The 26365-nt window shown below is 45.6% G+C and overlaps 3 protein-coding genes across 4 annotated transcripts in view; all 3 read left to right on the top strand.

Moving 5' to 3' along the window:
• The first annotated feature begins 4380 nt into the window (after positions 1 to 4380).
• Positions 4381 to 26365, top strand: part of LOC122746326 (zinc finger protein 665-like) — a 117681-nt gene continuing 95696 nt past the window's right edge. Inside the window, exon 1 of the mRNA XM_043991850.1 lies at positions 4381 to 4521. Coding sequence (XP_043847785.1) covers positions 4473 to 4521 — 49 coding nt within the window. The 5' untranslated portion in view covers positions 4381 to 4472. The remainder of the gene's footprint in view (positions 4522 to 26365) is intronic.
• The window catches only part of LOC122746331 (zinc finger protein 260-like), a 193889-nt gene continuing 171993 nt past the window's right edge, over positions 4470 to 26365 (top strand). Inside the window, exon 1 of one of the 2 annotated variants that reach the window (XM_043991857.1) lies at positions 4470 to 4521. The gene's annotated coding sequence lies outside the window, so the exon portion shown is untranslated. The remainder of the gene's footprint in view (positions 4522 to 26365) is intronic. The other variant, XM_043991858.1, reaches the window with a different exon arrangement.
• The window catches only part of LOC122746330 (zinc finger protein 260-like), a 266515-nt gene continuing 244634 nt past the window's right edge, over positions 4485 to 26365 (top strand). The window contains exon 1 of the mRNA XM_043991856.1: positions 4485 to 4521. The gene's annotated coding sequence lies outside the window, so the exon portion shown is untranslated. The remainder of the gene's footprint in view (positions 4522 to 26365) is intronic.

Below are 26365 nucleotides of genomic sequence, written 5' to 3'. Positions count from 1 at the left end.
TCAGGGCTCCGGTGGCTCAGCCCCATTTGTGGCTCCGCGGCCTGGCATCAGGAGGGGCTGCGGTGCCTGGAGGGCAGAACCCTGGCACCCAGGCTGCTGCCACAACTCCAGGGGGCCAGAGCTTGAACCTTAGCCGGAGCCTGGCAGGCCCTGGAGTCCTGCCACCAGCTGCTGGGGAGTCAAATTGATGGAATGCAAATTTAGGTAAAGAGAGAACTGTGGGCAAGAGTGGTCAGAGCTGGGCTTTGGGTAGGGGGTGGGTGAGAGCTATGGAGAGGCTGGGGCCACATGGAGCCACCTTGAGGGGGGAGGGTCAAGCCTGCCATAGTCCCACTGACATTAAGGAAGAACTGGCTGTACCTGGATCTCACGTGATCCTCCCAACAGTCTTTGGAGGTAGGTACTATTCATAGCCTCATTTTACAGCTAAAGAAACTGAGGATGAAAAAGTTTAAGTGGCTCATCATGTAGGGTCTCACAGCTCGGAGGTGCCCGAGTTGGAATATAAAGCCAGGTCTTCCTGACTCAGTCCAGAGTTGTAGCCACCAGCATACAGTGGCATCAGCTGTGGCCATCCATGTGCAGATACTGTGTTGGGGGGTGGGGGGCGGAGAGGCAGGCAACAGTCTCGGCCCGCAGGGAGCTTACAGTCAAATAGATTTTCTCTGAGACTCAGAGAAAACAGGGGAAAGATTTGGACAAGAGGAGAGGCCTGGACCGGGGGCTGTCTCTGACTGGGGGTGGGGGGGAGCACATGTTGGACTAATTAGGCTGGCATACCTGTGTCTGCAGGTTTGGGGCAAAGATTAGGAGGAAGGATCAAGCAAAGGTGAGTTGCTCATTGTGGGGTTGAGGGGCTTGGTGTCTTCATCATGCTTATCCCCCTGTCTCTGGTCTCCCTCCCTCAGAGCTCTCTCTTCTTAGTCCCCAGGTGCTGCCGAAGCTGTGACTGCCCAAGCTGGGCACATGGTGCCCAGCTTGGCAGGAAGAGGAGAGTCTCCAGGGGCTGATTGTCCTTTGAGACTGCCAGGCTCTGAGCTCCCCCTCATGAGCAACTGCCTCCTCAGGCTCTGTGACGTTGAGTCCCAGACCTTTCCACTTGAACTTTCTTTCACTGGACAGATTTGAGGCCTAACTCCCCTGCATGCTGGGTGAGCAGTGGGAACTTTGGTTCTGGGGCATCCACCCTTCCAGTCCAGGCAATGTTTGCATTTAGTCCCAAGGATCCTAGACGATGACAGCATTTATGCAGCATTTTAAGGTTTGCAAAGAATTTTGTATTATCTCAGGAAGGTAGATGCTATTTAATAATGATTTATTAAGTAATAATTGACTTCCATTTTACAGATGAGAAACCTGAGGCAGATAATGGTGAGGTCATTTGCCTAGGGTCACATAGCTGGTGTCTGAGGCTGAATTTGAGGTCAAGTCTAGACCAAAGATCAGGGGAAGCTAGGTGGCACAGTGGACAAAGCAGTGGCCCTGAAGTCAGGAAGACCTGATTGTCTCCCCCTTTAGATGATAAACTCTTTGAGGATAGTGATTATCTTGCTTTTTGCATGTTATCCCCAGGACTTGGAAAGTTCTAAGCAAGTACTTGATAAATGCTTTTACAGAATTTATTTATCCATTCATTCACTATCATACATTCTCCATCCCCCTCCTTCCCCAATCTCTTCTAAGCAGACTAAAATTCCTCCCATGAGTAACACATTGATTTGGGTATTGAAGGTTTCCCATTGTCCAAAAATCTTCCTCCTGATACCCTTTCCCGTCACTTTACACCTGAAGGTACTATTAACCCCATACTTTATTGGGGATCCGTCGGCAGCCTGTGAAAATAATTATTAATAATGGAGAAATCCAGAAGCTGCTCTCTCCCTCCCCAGCTTGGGAAAGAGCCTGCAGCTTAACAAAAGGAATGCAGATTGACTTTCCTGACTTTCTAGAGGAAGGTAATTCACCTTGGGTACCCCCCAAGTCCTATCAATCAAAGGAATCGAATGGTATTGGCCAATTGGCTCAGATCAATGTATGGGGACCCGCCTCTACCTGAGAGAGGATAGAAATCCTTGGGGGCGGGGGCGTCGCTCTCTCTTCTTGCCATGCTTGTCCCTGATAGGGACTTACCTTATGCTTACCCCGGGGCTGACTCTTCCAGCCCCCCCCTTTCTGAGATTCTATGCTGGGTTTTATATGCAGTCAAATAATAAATGCTTGCTGCCAAAACTGTTGCAATAGCCTTTAATTTATAAGTAGCAATATATTAGAAACCCTAAGTTCCCCAATAACTTAGAACTGAGACAGGCTTCCCCCCCCAGCATTTCAAAGGACACAAGCCTGAACAGTTCGGGGTGGACAGATGTAAACTAGGAGGAAAATGGTCCTTGAGTTATGAATTGGGAGTGAAATCAAGCAGGATGCCTAGTCTGAGGGCCAAGGGATGCGGCAAGCTAGGTGTCCCCTTGGGTTGGGAGCATTTTTTTCACTTGGGAGTTTTTGACTTTGGGCTTAGAGGAAGATGCTGATGGGGACAGATGGGGCTGAAGGCTCACTTCACTATGGATAGGCTAGCTTTGCTGACCTGGGGCTACAGTGAATATTCAAGGCAGTGGTCTCCCAAGTAGGGAGACCACCAAGGTGTAGGTAATCAATTCATTGGAATATAGGAAGATGGGTTCTATCTTCTCCTCCCTGACATTGCTAATTGTGGAGCTTGTCTTATAGGTAACTATAGCTATCCTTATCCCTCAACACTGTCCAACTTCCAACTTTCCTCACCATCAGTCATCCTTCCTTAGTCAGGTGTTGGCCTCTCAAGAGCTAAAATCTAATGCTGTCTGGGCACCCACAGGATTAGTACCACAGATGCCACTTGGAAAAGTCCATTGCCTCAGCTTACCCACTTCTCCCCTCCAGTATCTCATCGTTCAGAAGGCAGCCTCCAACTCTTTGCCCCCTTTTTTATTTCTGGTGGGGCACAGAATGAGCAATCATGGGTGGATTGTGATCTCCTGAAAATTTCATTACATTATCTTTCCCCCCATCCAAATAAACCCCTTCTAAACTTATTACTGTCCTCCCAGTCACCCCTTCTCAACCTCAGTGTTCTCTTGGGCTCTTCATTCTCAGCCCACATCCCTACCTCCAATCTAGTGTCATCTTGTCCCTTCTGCCTCCACATCTCTCCTACCCTCTCTGGAATGCTTTCTCAGCCCAGCTCCTCTTCTCTTGCCTCCGACCCCCTCAAGCCCTTGTAACTTCTGTACACTATTATAGTAACCTCCTAATCAGTCTTCTGGTCTCAAGTTGCTCCCTGCTCCAATCCCTGTTGCCCACAGCTACCAATATGAATTTTCCTAAAATTCAGATCTGAGAATGCCTCTCTCTCTTTTTTTTTTTGGTGAGGCAACTGGGGTTGTGACTTGTCCAGGGTCACACAGCTAGGAACTATTGTCTGAGGCCGGATTTGAACAAGAATGTCACTCTTATCCAATAAATCCCAGCAGTTCCCTGACAGTTGTCAACCAACTAGCATTTAAGTGCCTAATAAATAAAATAAAATTTAAATTTAAATTTGAAATAAGAATCCAGTGCCAGCCAGGTACTTGTGCTACAACGGCAGGACGAGTTTAATGGCGGAGGCAACATGCAAACAACTAGGTACAAACAAGTTTTGTACAGTCTAAGTTGATGGGACTTGTAGGTAGGTAGGTAGGACTGGGAGAGATCTCTCTAAGAGGAGGGACTAGCTGAGCTTGGAAGGAAGCCGAGGGGCAGAGATCAGGAGGCAGAGCCTTCAAGCTCCCCCTGCCAATGACGGCTATGGGGAGGGTATGGCTCATCCTGACCCAGGCCCAGCTCACTAGCCCCCTTCTGATTCTAGGTGAACCCTCGGGGGTCCCGTCCAGTCCTCGGCTTGCGCCTCGGGGTCCGGGCCGTCTTCTCCCCGCTTCTGACAGTTCACCGGGAGAGGGGGTTTGGGAACACGGCCCGGGGAGGTCGGAGGCCTGGACGGGAGCCCCAAGGACCCCTCATCGCCTTCCCGGGCGCCGCCGCGGGGTCCAAGCTCCCCGCTGGCCGCCAGCCCGCCCGACTTCGCCTGCTTCTCCCTTCCTTCCGTGCCGCGGGCCTCGGGGCCTGAGAGAGAACGAGCCTCTGGCGAGGGAGGGACCCCACGGAGGAGATCAGAACCTAGGGCGGCTGAGGACAACTGGCAGAAAGGCCACCCCGAAACTGACTCTTCAGTTCGGGAGACGTCCCCAGTTCCGGCTCCGCAGCCAATCAAAAAAAAAAAGCCTCTAGTAAAGGCGTTAGCTGACCGGAAATAGTGGCCGAGTAGCAACGCGCATGTTCCCCCCTCCCTCCCGCGCCTTGCCCGACGGAAGTTACGTCACGGGGCAAAAAAACGGTTGCCTTCGGTGCCTGCGTCAGAGCGGCGTTGGCGGCGGCTACCTTGCTCCGCTGGTCGGATGGACGGGGCCCCTGCGGCCTTGGGCAGCGGCGACGGCAGCGCAGAGGGTAATGAACCTTCCTTAACGCTATTTCTGTGGAGAAGACGTGTCTGTGCTTGACGCCGAACAATCGTTTGACTGTGCGAGGTCGGGGTGGGGAGGACTTTCCATCCGGGTCTTCGGGAATGGCTGCGGGGGCTGCTGAGGCAGTTGTTAGAGGCTCCTCCTGGTCGGGGGAGAGATGCCTGCAGGGGCCGCTGGGGCAGTTAATGGAGGCACCTCCTGATGGGGGAAGAGATGGCAGCTGGGGGAGGGGCTGCCGCAGTTATTGGAGGCACATTCCCCAGAAAGGGGGAATGGCTCCGGGGGCAGTCGTTGGAGGCACCCACTGGGGGACTGGCTTCTGGGGCTGCCGCGGTGCTTGATGGAGGCATCTGCTGCGGGGACGGTTTCGGGGGCTGCTAGGGCAGTTGATCGGGGGTCCTTCCTGGGGGATTGCTCCTGGGGCTGCAGAGGCAGTGGATGGAAAGCGCCTCCTGGGGGGGGGCGCAGGCCAGGCCTGTGGTATGGGGGCGCCGTTATTTCTGAGGACTCTGGGCGTACCTGCTTTTCAGGTGGCTGCTGGTTAGAAGTTGTTGGTTGTGATGGCTCAGAAGGGAGCCCTTCTCTCCCGGGGGTGCTCGGCTGGAAGCCGGACGAGCTTCGTTGCTTGGGCCTGGGCTGCGGGCGCTGGGCCCCCGGGGAAGGTCGTGGCAGTGATGGTTTGCTCCGTCTGGCACTTGCCACCTCCGGTGTTTCCCTTTGTGTGTTTTGCTGCTGCAGCTAGGGCTCCCTTGCCTGCCCTGTGGGTGGCACTCGTGGAGGGATGTGCCCCATGTGTAAGCTGTTATCTTGGCAGTAGCCTGGGATTCGGTGGGTGAGTTGGTTCTTTGATGTTTGGCCGTGTTCTAATAGCTCTACAGATGTAAGCAATTGCTTAATAAAGGAAACTCTTCCTCTGGCAGAAGGGTCGAGGTTCAGCTGGGCTTGGAGCCCTCTTTCCTCCAGGGATGTTCGGATACTGAAATAGGTTCAGCAGCCTGTCTGGTGGTCCTGGGTGAAGTGGGGAGAGGTTTGAGCATTCTGGGGTGGGAGAAGACAGTAGTCATTTATTAAAGCCTCACCTTAGGTGTTGGACACCCCGCTGGGTTGTATTGGAGATGCTGCAGATGCTGTCATTCACAAGACTGGGTGCGGGAGATTCCTGGTGAATTCATGAGTCTGTGTATGGGGACAGTCTTCCCTCCCCTGGAATAGCAGGGCAGAGGCTGCTGGATGTGGGCATTCCAGTTTTTACCAGTAGGGCAGGCTAGAGAGCTGCTGGTGAGTTGGGACACCTGCAGCCCTAGAGTGGGCTTGGGTTGGGGTCTGGCCTTTCCACCAAGGCAGGGGATGCTGGCTCCTAGGGGAGAATCTGAATTCACTGTAGGCACTTTGTTCTTAAGGCCGCAGGTCAAATTGGGAAGAGTTGAGTTCATAACCTCTCTCAGCCTCAGATTCCTCTGTAAAATGGGATATTGATGACCCCCTCTTTCCTTGTTGTGAGCATAAAATGAGATGATGCTTGTAAAGCACTCTGCAAACCTTTAAATGCTATATAAATGTTAGTGATTATTATTACCTGATTGGGTACCAGTAGGTGCTTAATAAAATAATTAAAACATTCTTTGGATATTAATGTCTGGGAAATAGACCTTTGTCTTGTTGCCCTTAATGTTCTTCTCTAGGTTTTGAGTCTAGTGCCTTTCTGTCTGGTGCCCTCAGTTGTTTGTTAAATGACTTCGTTCTTGCCGGGGCAGACTTTACAAGTGGCTCCTTAAGGCTTCCAGACCTGGGAAGACAGTCCAGTCTGGAACCTTTCCAGGGAAACGGGAGCCCAGGCTAATGGCAGCCCAGTAAGGACGCATTTGAGAGGAAGGGAACTCAGATGTCCAGGTCCCCCACTGCTTTCCTTTAGAAAAATAACTAAAAAAGAAGTTTTGAGAATTATGAACTCCCCTGGCAGTTCCCTCCATCCTTCCCCTGGGGACCCCATGCTGGGAAGATTCATAGAAGATACCTCAGAGGCCCCTAATCCTATCGCTTCTTTTCTTTCTTTCTTTCTTCAATTTGTTGTGGAATTTCCTTATGCCTTTGTTTAAAAAAAATCAATTTTATCAATATCGTTAGGCTTTCCATAATGAATTCCCCCCTCCCTTCTACGAGATCAATAACTTATAACAAAGGGGAAAGAGTGGAGATCAGCCAAAATAACAGACCATTGAAAGATTCTGATGTTCTGTGCAGCCTTTCATGCCTCTAGGTCCCCCCTCCCCCCTGCCTGACCCCCTTTGCACAGAAGGAGGGGAGCTGCTGTCACAGCAAGAATTGTCTGGGTCCTTGCTGGGCACTGCATGAATCAGCCAGCACGGGATACAGACAGACAGGGACGCTACAATTTATTTAGCCACTCAAGAGTGTCACATGCTCCAGCAGTAGGTGGTAATAGATATATGGGTCTCACTTCTGCAGATGGCAGGTATAGCATCTCTCCTGCTGAGCTACATGACCCAGGGAGCAGAACAAAAAGGAAATTTCTTACAAAGCCCTTTTGGGCAAGATCCGATAGGGCACCTAGGCAGGAAATGCTAAATCCTGGGCCAGGAAGACTCATGTTCCTGAGTTCAAACTGGCCTTAGATGTAGCTTTGTGATGGGCAAGTCACTTCACCCTGCTTGCCTCAGTTTCCCCATCTGTAAAATGATGTGGAGATGGAAATGGCAAACCACTCCAGTATCTCTGCCAAGAAACCCCAAATGGGGTCACAGAATTGGACATGACTGAAAACAACCGAACTGTCTTATCAGATGAGATAAAGAGAAGGGATGAGCTCCTAGACCTATTTGTAATAGGGGGAGACACATTCAGTACAAGTCAAAGAGGCATCATTCAAGCAAAAATCCCCCCAAAAACAGCCAATAGAGGACCAAATGGAGTCATTATGTTCTCCCCCAAATTCCCCCCTCTTTTTAAAATGTTTTGCTGGGCAGTGAGGGTTAAGTGACTTGCCCAGGGTCACACAGCTAGTAAGTGTCAAGTGTCTGAGGCCAGATTTGAACTCAGGTACTCCTGAATCCAGGGCCGGTGCTTTATCCACTGTGCCACCTAGCTGCCCCCCAAATCCCCTTTTGACAGTGCCTTTCTTCTCTGTAGCCCAGCTTGGTCAGTAGAATTCTGCAGCATTTGGTTCTCTTTTTGTTATAGTCACTTCGATCCCCGACCCCCATAGTGTTTTTCCTGATTCTACTGGTCCATCTGTAACCTGTCAGTCATTCAAAAAACATTTATTAAGCATTTGCTATTGTCCAGGCACTGGGATTACATAGAAAGGCAGAAATAGCCCCTACCCTCATGGAATTCACAACAGGGGTTTGCCTATGTACAGGATTCATATTACAGAGTAGATGGAAGATGATCATTCTTTGTGGGGAAGGGGGTAGGAGGGGAATTAGGAAAGGCCTTTTCTAGATTGGAGGGGGGCTGTCAGCTGAGTCAGAGATTCCAAGGGGCTGAAAAGCCTCAGGGATGGCCAGGGTGCACCCCCTGCAGGTGGAAGGTGGAATGTGGTATGTCAGGAACTCCGTTGAGGGCCGTGGGGCTGGATTGGAGACTAAGGCAGAGTGTAAAGTCTCTTGTGAGATTGGGCAGGTAGCTTCCCTTCTCCGTTGGCAGGTGTCCAGTATCTGGCAAGATCTAGACAAGCCGGAAAGGCTTGGAGTGATGGCCTGTGTGTGTGTGATGTGCAGATCAGCCTAGCCTCCTTCTCACCAGAAGACTGTGGGGGATGAGGTTTTTAGCCACAACAGTTCTCATGAAGACTGTTTGCTGCTGCTGCTGCTCCAGCCAAGGTGGAAGCTAAAGAAGAGCTGGAGGAGTCTGTTGAAGATATGGGATTTGGTCTGTTCGATTAGCCCATCTAGAACAACTATTTCAGCCGGTTTATTTGTGAAACAAAGAAATAAAAGTGCTCATTTCTCCGAAAAAAAAAAAAAAAGACTGTCTGCTGAGGTACACTGGTGAAGGAATGTCTGTGTGTATGTATATTCCATATCAGATGCTGTCACATACCATAGGTGTTTTTCTTTCTTTCTTTTTTTTTTTTTTTGGTGAGGCAGTGGGGGTTAAGTGACTTGCCCAGGGTCACACAGCTAGTAAGTGTTAAGTGTCTGAGGCCGGATTTGAACTCGGGTCCTCCTGACTCCAGGGCCGGTGCTCTATCCGCTGCCCAGCCATAGGTGTTTTTTACATTTATTTCTCTCAGTGAGGGAAACTCCTTCCACTGATGCATATTGTGCACTCAGTTGAATTAAACCTGTGTTCTTATCTGTTGTTTGCATTTTTAGCTCATAGGGCCCTGAGAGATTAATGAAATAATAGTAGGCCGAGGCCATAGAGCCGAAGGCCATCATTCTCTGACGTCCTGACCGTAAGACTGGCCCTTTCTGTGCTGTGCAACGCTGTTAGGTTGTGTAACATCATTTATGTCATAGTATGCTCTGTCTCATTGGCTGTAGTGCACTGCTTTGGGGAAAAACTGGACTAGAAGCGTAGGAAAGAACCATGTGTCAAGGCCTTTCTTATAGCCAACAGGACTGTTTATTGGACCCTAGCAGTAATAGGGGTAACTGGGGTCGCTTAAGTAGTGATGTAACTTGTTATTCTGGGGTGAAGTCCTGAGGCTTAAACTAGATCTAGGTGGCTGTTGTGAGCGGAGAGAAGGTGACATAGGAGAGATGCTGTGGAGACAGGAAAAGCAATCTCCTGAGCTCCAACCACCCCCCATCAGCTTCCTAGTAAACATTTTAAACGGCGTGGCTGGTGGACGTGTGAGAGTCACCGTGGCCAAAGCAGAGCTCGGGGTCTCTCCCCCAGGCCTCTCTTCTTCTGAACATCCCCATCTCTGCCATCTTCCCACTCACCCAGGTTTCCAACCAACCCCTCATGGTCATTCATTCCATATTTCCAGTCTGTTGCCAAATCTTGTCCTTTTTATTTGCATGATAGCTCTTGTTTTTGGCCCCATTGTCCTGGTTCAGGCCCTCATCACCTTTCCCCTGGACTGATTGATGTTCAGGTGTATCACTCTTGACCCCACAAGTGACAGTGATTCCCTTACTTCCCCTGCGATTGACTCTGTGATCCCCATTTGTCATTTAAAACACTTCACATCTTTGGGGCAGCTAGGTGGCACAGTGGATAGAGCACCGGCCCTGGATTCAGGAGGACCTGAGTTCAAACCCGGCCTCAGACACTTAACACTTACTAGCTGTGTGACCCTGGGCAAGTCACTTAACCCCAATTGCCTCACCAACAAAACAAAACAAAACAAAACAAAAAGAATGAAGGACAAAACACTTCACATTTTTGTCCTCAACCTACCTTTGCTGTCTTACTGACTCTTATAGCCTTTATGCTTCCTCTGGTCAAGCCTTCCTTCTGGTCCCGGTCCGTGCCGCTGACCTTCATGCCTGGACTGAATTCCCTTCTGCCTCTTAGGAGCATCAGCTCCGAGGTGGCCTTTTTGGATGTACGCATTGTCTCTCCTGTTGAGTGGGAGCTCCCTGAAGACAGGAATCGTTTCATTCCTGTCTTGTTGTCTCTATCCCCCAGCACAATCCCTGTTATATCTATCACATTCCCCTGGTTCCCATCCTCCCTTTCCCCTTCCTTTAGTCTCTTCTTTTTTAACCTGGGACGGGGCAGGGGAGTGGGACCTGGCAGAACCTTTGGTCTCTGTGGGGCTACACTCTCCTTCACCAGCAGCGGGTGCAAGGTTTTGCGTCCCCCTCCATCCCACTGCCATCATCTCAGGGCCTTGTGCCTCCCTACCTTCTCCCTCTCCCTCAAAGAGGGCCTGGGTGCCTCCCATTCTCTTTACATGATCATTAGTTTATAGCTGGGAAGGAGTGAAGAGGTCCTATGGTCCAACCCCATCATTTTACAGATGAGACTGAGGCTGAGAATTTGAACCCACATCCTTTTGTTCCAAATACAGCTGGCTCTCTCTTCACAGCAGGTTCTTTCTTTAATGCCCTGGGGGGCTGTGTGGCCTCTGGCATGTGCTAACAGTGCCTGGTTCAGGTTCTGCCCCCCCCCCCCGTTAGGTTGGCATCCAGCTTGTGCCAGCAGACAGAACCCAGTGACAGCTCATCTCTTCTTTCTCCCTACCCACCTTGTCTTTAAGGACCCCTTCAGCCAATGGAGGAGGCACAGGTGGCCTCCATGTTCAGGAAGGCTGGTGTGAGGGTCTCTGCTTCCCCAAACTTTCCCTGAGACTTTTCTTCCTGCCTTTAAAGAGTCTCTGTTGGGAGATGAGCAGTATGGAAAAAAGAGGGAAATTAAATTGAGGGAGAATCACTGAGCCATCCCAGTCAGGGAGCCATTGACTATTGTGCCCAGAGTGTGGTGCACAGCTGCCCGGAGGATGGGCAGCATCATCTGTGCAAGAGAGATGAACCTCAGCCCCAGAGCAGTAGGAAGGAATAAGCATTTATCAAGTCCCAGCTACTCTATACTAAGCACTTTACATAGATCTCATTTGGAAAAATAACCCTGTGAGGTGGTGGTGGTGGTGATGGTGGCGATGAATCATTGTGAGTCAAATCTCTGCTTGGGATTTTTTTTTAATGTATGTAAATATTTCTATTTTTCTGTTTCTGTCTACCTCTACACTGCTCCCAATACTTCCCCCCCTCCCCCCCGCCAATTTTACACATATGTTCACTGTATTTTGGAAAACTTCAGGGGTACAAACTTACAGAGGTCATCCCAGATTTCTGGTATGTTTTTAGCAAGAACCATGCCTTCTGTCCTCAGATTTCCTGCTTGTTTCATTGTTTCCATTGGCAGTACACTCGTCTAGCCAGATGACTGTTCTGTCCTTATTGATTGTCCTTTCCGTACTGGGCAGTTTGTTTTCTTAATTGCAGTAGCCAGTAGTTTATCCTCCATGCCACTCCCATAACCCTTCCTGTCAGCAAGTATGAGCAGTTTCTCTATTAGCTGCCACTCCAGGACAGCTGCCTCTTTGGGAGTGTCACACATGGAGCTGCTATATATAGTATAACTAAGGAGAAATGGCAAAGAGACAGGAATGTCTGAGAAATACCGAACCCATTCTCTGCACCCTTGGTTGAGTTCCATTTATTATCTCCCAGAAAACTAGGACATCTTTACATCAACATTGTAGTGATACTTATGTACATGAATGCATCTTCTCCACATATTTGTAATCTGTTTGGATTTTTTTTTTTTTGGTGGAGCAATGAGGGTTAAGTGATTTGCACACCTAGTAAGTGTCAAGTGTCTGTGGCTGGGTTTGAAGTCAGGTCCTCCTGAATCCAGGACTGGTGCTTTATCCGATGCCTGTTTGGGATTTTCTTGGCAAAGATCCTGGAGTGGTTTGCCATTTCCTTTTCCAGATCATTTTATAGGTGAGGAAATGGAGACAAACAGGGTGAAGTGACTTACCCAGGATCATATAACTAATAAGTGTCTGAGACTGATTTGAATTCAGGTCTTCTGATTTCCAGCACAGTATTCTGTTTTGTTTTTTTTTTTTTTTTTGGTAAGGCAATGGGGGTTAAGTGACTTGCCCAGGGTCACACAGCTAGTAAGTGTTAAGTGTCTGAGGCCGGATTTGAACTCAGGTACTCCTGAATCCAAGGCCAGTGCTCTATCCACTGCGCCATCTAGCTGCCCCCACAGTATTCTGTTTGCTGCATCACCTGGCTGCCTCTGTTGCAAACTGCCTCCTGACACTGTCGGAAGACAGTCCTGAAACACAGATGGATGGTAGAGTCCTTGGGCCTGGCAGGTTTTTAGAGTTCGCCAGCTGGAAGATGAAGAAAGGACAGTTCTCTGCTTCCACAAAGTTCCTTTGTTCTAAGTGAACCCCTAAAAAGGGGTTCTAGATACATATTCCCTTTCTTACTATTTTACCCACCCACGGAAAGAGGGGAGAGTAGTGAGAAGTTTCCATTTTAGTAGATGGTCACAGGCAGGCCAGGCCATCAGACATAGAAGAGGAGGTGTTCTGGATAATTCATCATATAAATAATATCTATAGTATATAAACAGACTTTTAGGTCATCCCAGTCTTAGAGCGTGCCTTTCTTCTTACACCCCCTCCAATGTTGACTGGCATATACAATACACAAGGTGACAGCCTCTTCCCAGGTATTCGAAAGCTTTGGCTTTCCTCTCAAAAGGTCAGCTTCCATAAGCCTTGTCAGGAGTTAGCTAGAAAGGTATGCTCTACTCAGACAAAAAAAACAAAACCCGGTACCTTCCTATAAGGGTTTAAGAAGTCCCATACCTCTAGTCAGCTCTGGAGGGCTTTCAAAGATAAGTGATGCTGGGCCCAGTGCTGCTTTTCTTTTAGTTATAATCTGAGTTTGGCCAATATCATGTAACTGTTGAAGAGCAATATTAATACTTTTTGTAACTTTTAGGCACACATCTGTAAGAAAAGCATTTTAATTTGGTTTAACGTAAATCCATCCATTTCTAGATTAGCGGGAGAAAGATCAGACGTCATGGTATTCTTTTTCTGTCCTTCGCTCTCCCCATCACCATTCAAACATGTCCTAAGATGATTTGAGGGAACATACGTATGTAGGAATCTTAAACAAGAAAAATGTTGTAATATGTTAAAATACCATTTTATGTTAACATCTAGAGTAGTAGTTACTATTCAGACCCTTCCTTGACTACACCCCTGAGTGTTCTGGAGTAAGGCTAGGGATCTTCACTATGTAATCAATGCCTTAATCCCTTCTGAATGGAAGAAGAGGATACTGTCTCTAGGTGAGTCACAGATTAGGGGATGGGGGAAAGCAATAATTTTATTTAATTTTTAGATAAGATTTTATTGCCTTTTTTTCTTTTTCTTTTTTCTGGGCAGTGAGTTAAGTGACTTGCCAAGGTCACACAGCTAGTAAATGTCAAGTGTCTGAGTCCAGTTTTGAACTCGGGTCCTCCTAAATCCAGGGCTGGCGCTCTATCCACTGCACCACCTAACTGCCCCATGTTGTCTTTTTTCTTTTTAATTGTTTTTTTTTTTTTAACTTCACCACAGTTACCTCCAGTAAATCTTCCACTCCTAGAGAACCATCTCATATAACAGTTTTTAAACAACAAAAGAAAAAGGGGAAAAAAATCAACAAAACTGACACATAGAAGAAGTGAAAATGTGTGGTGTACCTTACTAGTGGCTCCCACCTCTGCAGAGGGTAGGAGTGTCACTATTTATATTGAGCAGTTTTTATTTTTAATTTTTTTTGTGAGGCTCTTTCTATTGTGGTCACAAGTGTAGATTTAAAAAAAAAGTACTGCTTACTCCACTTTACATCATTTCATGGAGATCTTTCCTTGTTTTTCTGTAGTTATCATATTTATTTATTTTCTTTCTTTCTTTTTTTCCTAGTGAGGCAATTGGGGTTAAGTGACTTGCCCAGGGTCACACAGCTAGTAAGTGTTAAGTGTCTGAGGCCAGATTTGAACTCAGGTACTCCTGACTCCAGGGCTGGTGCTCTATCCACTGTGCCACCTAGCTGCCCCATCATATTTAGTTTTGATACTACAGTAATAATTCCATTAAATGGCAGGTGGTGCAGTGTATAGAGCATTGGACTTGGAGTCAGGAAAATCAGAGTTCAAATTCTGCCTCAGGCACTTAAAATCTGTGTAATCCTGGGTGAGTCACCCTAATCTCTGTCTGCCTCAGCTTTTTAAACTGTAAAATGGGGATAATAGGGGCAGCTAGGTGGCGCAGTGGATAAAGCACCGGCCTTGGATTCAGGAGGACCTGAGTTCAAATATGGCCTCAGACACTTGACATTAGCTGTGTGACCCTGGGAAAGTCACTTAATCCTCATTGCCCTGCAAAAAAAACCCAACCCAACAACAATAACAACAACAAAAATATGGGAATAATAATAGCACCTACCTCCCAGGGTTGTTATGAGGGTTAAAGGAGATATTTGTAAATTGTTTAGCAGAGTGCCTGGCACATAGAAACACTCTATAAATACTCGTTGTTGTTGTTGTTGTTGTTGTTGTTGTTGTTATTTTTGTGGGGCAGTGAGGGTTAAGTGACTTGCCCAGGGTCACACAGCTAGTAAGTGTCAAGTGTCTGAGGCCAGATTTGAACTCAGGTTCTTCTGAATCCAGGGCTGGTGCTTTATCCACTGCGCCACCTAGCTGCCCCCTACTATTATTATCACCTTTATGTTACAGTTTATTTAGCCATTCCCCAGTCAGTGAGCAGCTACTTTGTTTTTAGTTCTTTGCTGCCACAAAAATTCTTGCTGTAAATATTTTAATGAACATGGGAACTTCTTACCAGTAATCTCCTTGGATTATGAGCCTAGTGCTGGAGTCTACGGGCCAGAGGATATGGATATTTTAGTTACTTTATTTGTACAATTCAAATAACTTTCCAAAAGGGTTGCATTTATTCACATCTTCAGCCAGTAAATGTTTACGAAATGCCTACTATGTGCCAGGTACCACACTAAATGCTGGGGATACAAAGAAAGCTAAAAAAAAAATCAGCCCCTGTTCTCAAGGAGTACACAGTTGTTAAGGCTAAAATTCTAGCTAGTCTGTCTAAAATATCTAATGAGTGGTTGCCAATAAATTATAAGCTTTAGCAAGAGTTAGGCTTTTAAGCATTTATTAAGGAGAATAAGAATTTGGTAAAGAGAGAGGGAGGCCTACATTCATCTATCTATTAAAGGGAGAGCGCATTTCTAGCTGTTTTCTCCACCAGAGTCCTCAGGAAAGAGCGCAAGTCAGAGCGCCAGCCTCCCCCCTCTTCCTCCCACAAGCCAACATCACTTCCTGACGCCAAAGAAAAGCCACATGGTCTTGCCTTCAGAGACCTTTACCTCATGGTGGAGCTTTTCTACAGTAAGTCTCCAGCAGGTGGCGTCATTCCAATCATTACAGTCTCCGCTTTATTTCTTCAAGAAACAGGGTGTTTCCTTGATGAAACTGTCAAAAATAACAGAATGTAATTCAATCATTACACAGTCAACATGCAAGTAACGATGTACAAATGAGCAATATACAGGATTGGCAGAGGGAAAGCACTAGAATAAAGGGGAATTGGGAAAAACTTGCTGTAGAAGGTGGAATTTGAAGGAAGCCAGAAGGCAGAGATGAAGAAGCAGAGCATTCTAGGCACAAGGATACTTGGGGAAAATGCCTGGAGTTCAGAGACATAGGGTCTTTTTTAGAAGAATAGCCAGGAGACTGTTGTCACTGGATCACCGAAGACGTGTGGAGAGGGGCAGGGTGAGATCTAGAAGACTGGGAAGGTTGGGAGTAGGCAGATTATAGAGAACTCTGAATGGCAAGCAGGATTTTATATTTAATCTCAAAGGTGATAGGGAAGTTTATTGAAAGGGAGATAGGCATGACGTGGTCAGACTTGGATCTTAGATCAGTTTGACCCCTGAATGGAGAATGGGCTGTAGTGGGTAGTGGCTTGAGGCAGTCAGAGCAGCCAGCAGGCCTTTGCAACAGGGCAGCCATGAGACGATGAGAGCTTATACTTGGGTGAGGAAAGTGTCAGAGGAAAGATGGGGGTATTTGGGAAAGATGTTACAAAGGTCAAGTTGACACGCCTTGGCAACAGATTGAATATGGGTGGGGTGAGAGGGAGTGAGGAATCAAGGATGACACCTAGGTTTGCCAGCCTGTGTGACTGGGAGGATAGTGGTGCCATGGACAGTAATAGGGAAGTTAGGAAGAAGGGAGAGTTTGGGGAGAAAGTGAACAAATTCAGTTTTGGACATTTTTAATTGGAGATGTCAAAGGGGACATCCATTTTTAGACAGCAGATTTAAGACTAGAACGCAGGAGAAAGGTTAGGGCTGGATAAGTAAGTTTGAGAATCTTCAGCAGAGAGATGATTGATGAGTCCCTGGGAACAGACGAGATCACCAGTGAAATAGTATAGAAGGAGAAGGGAAACAGGCCCAGGCCAGCCTGGCCTGGTGGGACAGCCACAGTGAGCAAGCATGACGTAAATGAAGGTCCAGCAAAGGAGACTGAGAAGGAGTGGCCAGGTACATAAGAACCAGGAAAGAGTATCATGAAAACCTTGTGGGAGAAGAGCCAATGACAGTGTCATAGGCTGCAAAGAATGATGGCGATTGAGAAAAGGACATTAGATGTGACAGTTAAGAGATCAGTAGTAGTTTTGGAGACAGGTTTCAGCTGAATGATGGGTTAGGAGAGTAAGAGGAGAACAGGAAGTAGAGGCCCCCATCATTGAGGGCTTTCTCAAGGAGAAGGCTGAAGACATAAGGGATGGATGGATCAATCGAGAGCTTTTTAAGTCAGGATGGGGAAGCAAGGGGCAAGTCTATCAGTAGTAGACACAGAGATAGAGAGTGATGATTAGTGAGAGTGGGGATGATAGAGGAGTCAGTATGCTGGAGAAGACAGTGTGGGATCACGTGTGTGTGTGGAGGGCTTTGCTTTGGCCAGGAGAAGGGTGACCTCTTCATGTCACATGGGCAAAGGAAGAGATAGTGGGGGAAGACTAATGGGTAATGTGAGAGGAGGAGGAGAAAGGACGGACCTCACAAATTTTTCAGTAAAATGTGAGGTAGGTTCTCAGCTGAGAAGCTGGAGGGAGGGAAGCAGTGAGAATGTTGAGGACAGATGAAAAGTTCTGGAAGGACGGCTGTGGACAGTGGCAGAGTGAGGCAGCCAGGCTAGGATTGCTGAGCAGCAGCGAGGGCCCATTTGCATGAACCCCAGCAGAACGGTTGCATCTATGGGTGGGGTTTTTTAAGCTTCATTCACCAGTGTGCGTGGGTATAAAAGCAGCAGAGGTTGGCAGTGATCCAAGGCCAGGGCTTGGCAAGGCCGAACTGCATGACCCAGTAAGGGGAACAGGCACTCAGAAAAATAGGACAGTGTCCGCTTGGTCTGACTGGTTCAGCCAGGGATCAGGTTAGGGGAGGGAGGAGAGCACAGCTAGTGCTGGGGAAGAACCCAGGGGCTGAGGGAGGGGAGGTCGCAGTGTAGGTGAAGAACAGGATTTGGAGTTTCAAAGCAAAGGCAGAGGGGGTGTCCCCCAGCCCTTCCAACCGTTGATCATTCATAACTTTGGCCATCTTTGCCAATTTGTTTGCATTCACAGTTTTTCTATCATTAGTTATTTGGAGCATTTCTAAACATAGTCTTCCACTTGAGCAATTCTTTTGAGACCTGTTTTTATCTTTATAGATCTCTTCTCCATAGCTGTGAAAAGTATATGATTGGCTTAAAAAATATATTTAAAAAAATTTTTTTTAGTGAGGCAATTGGGGTTAAGTGACTTGCTCAGGGTCACACAGCTAGTAAGTGTTAAGTGTCTGAGGCTGGATTTGAACCCAGGTACTCCTGACTCCAGGGCTAGTGCTCTATCCACTGTGCCACCTAGCTGCCCCCCCCCAGTATGATTTTTATAATTAAGGTCATGTATCAACTTAGAACGTATTGTGGAATATAGTCTAAGTGAATAATTTATGTATCCCAGTTCATTATGACACTAGGGTATTAAAGCAATGATTTTAAAATTTTTTATTCTTTTATTTATTTAGTAAGTAATAAACACTTTTATTTATAGTTTTGGGCTCCACTTTTTATCCCTCCTTCCCTCCCTCTCCTTACCCCTCCCTGAAGTGGTAAGCAATCAGTTATGGGTTATACATGTACGATTATGGTAAAACATTACTATATTAGTCATTTTGTATAAGAAAACTTGAATAAAAGAAAAAAAATGGAAGGAAGTGAAAAATTACATGCTTCAGTCTGTTCCATCAATATCAGTTCTTTCTTTGGAGGTAGATAGTATGTTTCATCAATAGTCCTTTGAGATTGTGTTAGATCATTGTATTACTAAGCATAGTTAAATCATTCACGGTTCTTCATCAAACAATATTGCTGTCTCTGTGCACAATGTCCTCTTGGTTCTGCTCACTTCACTATCCATCAGTTCATACAAGTCTTTCCAGGTCTTTCTGAAATCATCCTGCTCGTCATTTCTTATAGCACAATAATATTCCATCGCCATCACATACCACAGCTTGTTTAGCCATTCCCTAATTGATGGACATTCCTTTGATTTCCAATTCTTAGCCACCACAAAAAGAGCTGCTATAAATGTTTTTGTACAAATAGGTCTTTTTGGTGATGTCTTTGGGATAGAAACCTAGCAGTGGTATTGCTGGAAGGCAGTCATTTTAACAAGACAGGAGATACTTTTGCCCAAAGTTTGCTTTCCATCCTATTTCCATTTCCTTTTGTTCCAGGCCTTTTACACACTTTGAAACAGAAATCTGGAAAGGATTTTTAGACCAGATGAATATTAAGAAATAGTATTTTTAGAAAAACCAAAAAGATTTTTAATATTGTTCCACAGTGTGCTGTCTTCCTCTTTTCAGTTTCATTTCTTCATTCCCAGTGTCCTTTCTCAAACCTGAGAAATGGGGACATTCACACTTTATATTAATGTCTTTCAGACCTGGAACCTAGGACTGAGACCACAAAGTCAACTCCAAAAGAGAATATTCCAGGAGAAGAGTCATCCCCGGTGGTGAAAGCTGAAAGACCTGGAGGGGCTGACTTTTGCTACTCTACTTTGGGGGAAGGTGTAGATAGTGAGAGCCAGAAAAAGAGGGAGCAAGTAAAGGAAGAGAGTGAGGCGAGGCAGTTCACTGAACCTCAGAAGAATCACACTGGAGCTAAAAGTGATACATATAGTGAATGTGGGAAAACCTTCAGTCATCACTCAAACCTCACTGAAGATCAGAAAATCCAAGCTGATCTGAGACCTTATGAGTGCCATGACTGTGGGCAGGCGTTCACTAAAAACTCAGGCCTTATTTGGCATCAGAGGATTCATACTGGAGAGAAACCTTATATGTGTAATAAATGTGGGAGAGCCTTCAGACAAGTCTCAGACCTTGTTAAGCACCAGAGGATTCATACTAGAGAGACTCCTTACAAATGTAACGAATGTGAGAGAGCCTTTATTTCTAACTCTGAATTTCATAGGCACAAGAGGACTCATGCTGGTCAGAAGCCTTACATATGTCATGAATGTGGAAAAGCATTCATTGAAAGTTCACACTTTGTTAAGCATCAGAGAATTCATACTGGAGAGAAGCCATATATATGTAAGGATTGCGGGAAAGCATTCACTGAGAGCTCTTCCCTTGTTAAACACCAGAGGATTCATACCGGAGAAAAGCCTTATATCTGTAAGGAATGTAGGAAAGCATTTACTCAGAAGTCCCATCTGGCACTCCATCAGATCATCCATGCTGGAGAGAAGCCGTACCCATGTAATGAATGTGGGAGAGCCTTTGCTGATAACTCTGCTCTTGGTAAGCACAAAAGAATTCATGCCGGTGAGAAGCCCTATGAATGTAGTGACTGTGAGAAAGCCTTCACTCGAAAGTTCAGCCTAATCCTACACCAAAGGATGCATACCGGAGAGAAGCCTTATGAGTGTAAGGAATGTGGGAAAGCCTTCATTGACACCTCAGTCCTTGTTAAGCACCAGAGAATTCATACTGGAGAGAAGCCTTATAAGTGTGATGAATGTGGGAAGGCCTTCAATCAAAAGTCCCACTTGATCCTGCATCAGAGGATTCATACTGGAGAGAAGCCCTATGAATGTAGCGACTGTGGAAAAGCCTTCGCTCGAAAGTTTAACCTGATCCTACACCAAAGGATGCATACCGGAGAGAAGCCTTATGAGTGTAAGGAATGTGGGAAAGCCTTCATCGACACCTCAATCCTTGTTAAGCACCAGAGAATTCATACTGGAGAGAAGCCTTATAAGTGTGATGAATGTGAGAAAGCCTTCAATAAAAAGTCCCACTTGATCCTGCATCAGAAGATCCACACTGGAGAGAAGCCGCATAAATGTAATGAATGTGGGAAAGCCTTCACTCAAAGATCAACTCTTGTGAAGCACCTGAGAACTCATACTGGAGAGAAGCCTTATAAATGTGATGAGTGTGGGAAAGCCTTTACTAGAAAAGACCCTCTGATCAGACATCAGAAGGTGCACTCTGGAGAGAAGACATAGAAGGAATGTGGGAATGCTTGCACTAAAAAGTCAGACCTGGTTCAACAGCAGAGTGTTTGTGCTTTTTAAATGTGATGAACGTGGGGAAGCATTCACTCAGAAGTACCTCTTGGTCCTCCATAAGAGGATCCATACTAGGGAGGATGTGTAAATAGAATGCATGTCAGAAAGCTTTCATTCACGATTTAAGCCTTATTGTATGTCAGAGAATTCATATTGTAGAGGTAGCTTATCACTGTGATGAAAGTAGATAGTTTAGCTCTTAATGTACATCATAGACTTTAAAGAGAAACTTTATCAATGTAACAAATATGGCATGGCCATGGGTCATGAACCACCAGAAGATTCATAGAGGAAAATAGCCTCGAATTAGGGAAAGGTCTCAACAGCTGCTCATACTGTACTAAACATCAGCTGATGCATACTGGAGAGAAGCCTTAAATATAATATGTGTAGCAAAACCTGTAGCAATTCAAACATTATAAAACTTCCGATAGGAATAAATGAAAAAGCATCCATTAAGAGCTCACTGGGTGCCCAGCCCCTGGAATTAGTGCTGGGTATGCAAATAAAATAGCAAAATGGTCCTTTCTCTCATACTCTTGAGGTATCATGAATGTCACCTTTTGAACCTATTATTATTAGATTTTATTTTATCAAGGGACTTTTGTTGTTGTTTTTGTCTTTGTTTTTGTGGGGCAATGAGGGTTAAGTGATTTGCCCAGGGCCACACAGATAGTATGTGTCAAGTGTCTGAGGCTGGATTTGAACTCAGGTCCTCCTGAATCCAGGGCCAGTGCTTTATCCACAGAGCCACCTAGCTGCCCCCTGATGCTCATACTCTTAATTGAGGAAGACAACATATGTAGAAAAGTTGAATTGCAGTGAGGTTAGGCCCACAAGGCCTAAGAGTCCAGCTTTAGGGACATTGACAAGGCTCAAGAGGCCTTAGCAAGTATCTCGATGTCTGCCTCATAAGAGGCACCATCATTAGAAATGGGGGGTGGGGTGGGGTCTGGTGCCTCTTGCCATTGGAGGGAGGAAAAAGAACGAGAGGCCAGAAATATAAGTATTTGAAAGCTTTCTCACACAATATAGCTAGATACCATTTAGTGCAATTAATGAATCTTGTGAAGTAGTTGCATCCATTCAGATTAACACTGTTTGAAGTCCTAATTATGTAAAACAGAGAATTGATTCCAGTGGAAGTACATAATTCGAATGATGAGACCACTTCATGGGGTTCATTATTTGTAGTAATTGGGTCCTGGTTGTACAAACTTTATCCAACATCAGAGGATTCATAATTGAGTTAAAAACTAGTCAGTTCGGGGCAGCTAGGTGGTGCAGTGGATAGAGCACCAGCCCTGGATTCAGGAGGACCTGAGTTCAAATCTGGCCTCAGACACTTAACACTTACTAGCTGTGTGACCCTGGCCAAGTCAACCAATTGCCTCACCAGAAAACCAAACAAACCCCCCAAACCAAAAAACTAGTCAGTTCAAGCTTAGGCCAACTATGTGTGTATCCATTAATATTTTTCCTGTAATTTCTTGATTGATTGTGTAACTCATTTAATGAAAAGTTTCAAAACACCCACTTTTATTGTAATTAAGAAGTTCAGTTTGGCTTCTGACATTTTCTTCATATTGGTGTCGCTTGGAGAGAGTGAAATCAGTCTTAACCTTCCATGTTTGTGGACACTAGAATTCCATTTTCTGATCATAATCATTCCACCCTTGCTTGTGTCTGATGACCCCTATTCCTGTCTTTCATCCTCACAATTCCTTTCCATCAGTTAAGTTCTCTTGAAGGAGATGACGCCTCTTTATCTGAGTCTTCAATGGAGCAAGAGATTTATTAAGTGGGTTCTGTTGAGAGAGAACATTCTAGTTATGGGGGACAGGAAGCCTCTGCAAGAGCTAGGAGACAGGAGATGAAATGTGGCTGATGGGGAACAAGTACACCATTTTCACAAGAATATAGAATATGGGAAAGGGAGTAATGTGAAATTAGTCTGGAAAGATTGGTAGGATTTACCAAAGTGTGATGGATTCTTTTTTTTTTTTTTTGGCAAGGCAGTGGGGGTTAAGTGACTTGCCCAGGGTCACACAGCTAGTAAGTGTCAAGTGTCTGAGGCCAGATTTGAACTCAGGTCCTCCTGAATCCAGGGCCAGTGCTTTATCCACTGCGCCTCCTAGCTGCCCCCGTGTAATGGATTCTAATGTCAAACCAAGGAGTGTTTTTGTTTTTTCCTAAAGGCAGTAGGAAGCCAATGATAGTCAGTACCCCTGTGATGTCACCTGACTTGACTATCCTATCATATGACAAACTCCCTGTTACATCACCCAAAACGCCCAAGTTATTGTGCACCCCCTCCATTTCATCAGCTCGTACTTTGCCATAACTTCAACCACCATATCTCAGCCATCTATCTTCCTCCTGCCCCCATGGCATCATTAAGTATTCTCCCCCACCCATGATGTCACAATTTATACCCCCTGGGTTTCACCTCACCCATAGTCAATGAGTTAGGGATCTGGACTCCAGAAATTTTAGCGCTGAGTGAAGGACAGTCTGGAATGGTGACGAATCTGTTTCCAGGATTACTCTTCAAGGCCTCTTTGTATCTGGTAGCCTCACTCTTCATTTCCCACAGACTCTCAGGGTTGTGCTCATTCCCGGTAGTCAGCATCAACTCATTGATGGGATCTTCCCTGGACTGCTTCCTATGAAAACACTTGGGAGCATGGTAAGAAATCCCTAGGCCTATATGGGCGTAGAGAGTTCCATCTGACCTGGTTTCCAAGTTGTATAAGATCCATGCAGATCTCTTGGCAGAAATCCAAAGGGAAAGATGTAAATTCTTTCCCTTCCTGGATTCAGATTAACTGAGCAGAAATCCAGGTAAATCAGCTCTATAAATTCAGTATTGTAAACAACAGCACAACCAGCAGAAGCAGATGGGGAATCTTGTCTCTGGTCATCCTTTGTATGCTTTTTTTTTTTTTTAATTGTATACTCTTCTGATAGAAACAACCCCTTTAGAGGGGTGGAAGGTGCCATCGTGGAGTTAAAACTAGTAATGTCATGGGAGACGTGATGAGGATGGTCAAGATATTGTGGTTGAAGTTATGTCTGAGGGCGATTGAAGAATCGGAGGAGGGGGAGAAGGTGATAGATAACAATTTGGGCATTTTTTGGTAATGTAATAGTTGGCTTGTCATGTGATGTGATGGTTAAATCGAATGAAATGAGCATAGGGATGTCATGGTGTAACATGAAGCTGTTACAGTGCTGCTGCAGATAGGGTTTTGGTTTGGATTCAAGAAGCACAATAAAGACGTTCACTTTGGTAACTTTTTTTTTTTTTTAAGTGAGGCAATTGGGGTTAAGTGACTTGCCCAGGGTCACACAGCTAGTAAGTGTTAAGTGTCTGAGGCCAGATTTGAACTCAGGTACTCCTGACTCCAGGGCCGGTCCTCTATCCACTGCGCAACCTAGCTGCCCCCTCATGGTTACATCTTAAGGGGCCTGTTCCCCAGCTTTTTGCATTTGGGTATGATTTTTGCCATTTCCCATTTGAGATTTTTTTTCTCCTTCTGGGCTGTGCTCTTCTTGTGTCCTCAGTGTCAGAATTGTCTGGTAAAAGCCCTAACACAGGCTGGATTCAGGAAGCTTCTGGTTCACTTGTTTTTCAGTCGCATTTGACTCCCATGACCGCCAACCCCAGTTGCTGCCCCCACCTCCCCCCAAAGCAAAGGTTGTTTTGGGGCTTGAATGAGATAATATATATTTTTTTAAGTGAGGCGATTGGGGTTAAGTGACTTGCCCAGGGTCTCACAGCTAGTTAAGTGTTAAGTGTCTGAGGCCAGATTTGAACTCAGGTACGCTTGATTCCAGGGCCGGTGCTCTATCCACTGCGCCACCTAGCTGCCCCATGAGATAATATTTGTAAAGTGTTTAGCTTGAACCCTTCCCCTTCCCTAAAACCATTTTAGTGGGAGAAAGTCCTTTAAAAGACCATCACCACACTGTCCAGTCTGCTTTTGAGTCAAGACCCTAATCTCTCTCCCCCTCAGGGCCCAGTCTTGCCCAACACTTCGTACACTGCCCACCTTGGGTTCCTCCACCGTCAGAGATCATTTACATTGTTTTTGGTCCTTCGTGGTGTTTTGTTCCTCACCATTTTTCTGTTTCTTTTGTTTAAATGTGGGTTGGAAGAGGGTGATAGGAGCAGATAGATCTGCGAATCACTGATTTTGGTATTGAGCACTCTCAAATTTGGCCAGACAATGTGTGGACCCATTGGATGAAGGTGAGGGAAAGCTAGTGAAGAAGTATTTAAAGAGGCACGAGGGGGACTGATGTGCATAGAAGGGGAGACCAGGAGGTGAAGCAAAACCATTTGGGGAGACTGATCAAGGTGGTTGTTAGAACGATGGAATAAGAAAAGTAACCTGGCTTTTGGTGTATGATGGGTTAAGAGCAGTGAACAAGATGATGGAAAGACATTAGGAGAGCAGAGCTCCAGGGAAACGATCTGGACTAAGGGCTTTAGGACCTTGCAGGGAAGAGCTGAGCAGCCAAGGTTCAAATCTGAACCCTATTGCTCCCTTCATGACCTTGGGGAAATAACAGACTAGACAAGGGTGAATCAGAAATAATGCGACTTAATGCCAGTAGTGTTCAATAAATTCAAAACCAGAAATTCCTTAGAAAGACCCACCTATTTGGTAACTGTTGGGAAATCTGGAAAGCAGTCTGACGCTAATTAGGCTTCTACCGACAAATTATACCATATTCACAAATAAATTTTATACGTGGTCAGAATATTAGACATCATACCATTAAAACAATTAGGAGCATATGATATACCTTTTAAAGCTACTTGTAGGAGATAAAATCAGATAAGGAATAGAGACAAATTACAAAAGATAAGATATAATTTTTGATTACATGAAGATGGACAGTTTCTATACTTACAATCCATCTAGGGTAAGAGAGAAGGTGGTTGAATGGGGGGAAAATCCTGCCTATCAAATATCTCAGATAAAGGTTTGATATCATAGATATATAAAAAACTAAGTATGCTCGCAACTTGTATGTGTATGGATATACATGTATGCATGGTTCAGTCGTTTCAGTTATGTCTGACTCTTTATGAATACGTTTGGGGTTTAGTTGGCAAAGATCCTGGAGTGGTTTGCCATTTCCTTCTCCGGCTCATTTTACAGACAAGGAAACCGAGACAAACAGAATTAAGTGACTTGCCCAGGGTCACACAGCTTGTAAGTATCTAAGGCTGGATTTGAATTCAGGTCTTCTAGACTCCAGGTCCAGCACTCCATCCACTGTGGCACCTTGTTGCTCACATGCATATATATATATGTGTGTAGATATGTATATCAAGTAATTTCCTAACAGATAAGTGGTCAAAGATATAAACATTTCTCCAAAAGAAAAGAAAATTTTCAGACTATTAATGACCATATGAAAGAAAGTTCCAGATTGCTAATAATGGAAGAAATAGACATCAGAACAACTCTGATTTTTCACCTCATATCTTGCAAATTGGCAAAGATGACAATAAATGGCAATAGTCTATGTTGGAGAGTTTTATGGAGATAGGCACACTAGTATATTCTTCATGGAGCTGTGAATTGGTTCAACCATTTTGAAAAATACTTTGTAATTAGACAAACAAAAAGTGATTCAGAGTCTGTACCTT

The sequence above is a fragment of the Dromiciops gliroides genome, chromosome 3 (assembly GCF_019393635.1).
Source record: "Dromiciops gliroides isolate mDroGli1 chromosome 3, mDroGli1.pri, whole genome shotgun sequence".
NCBI classification, from domain to species: domain Eukaryota; kingdom Metazoa; phylum Chordata; class Mammalia; order Microbiotheria; family Microbiotheriidae; genus Dromiciops; species Dromiciops gliroides.
Note: the sequence above shows the minus strand (reverse complement) of the source record. Positions and strands in the feature narration are given on the sequence as shown.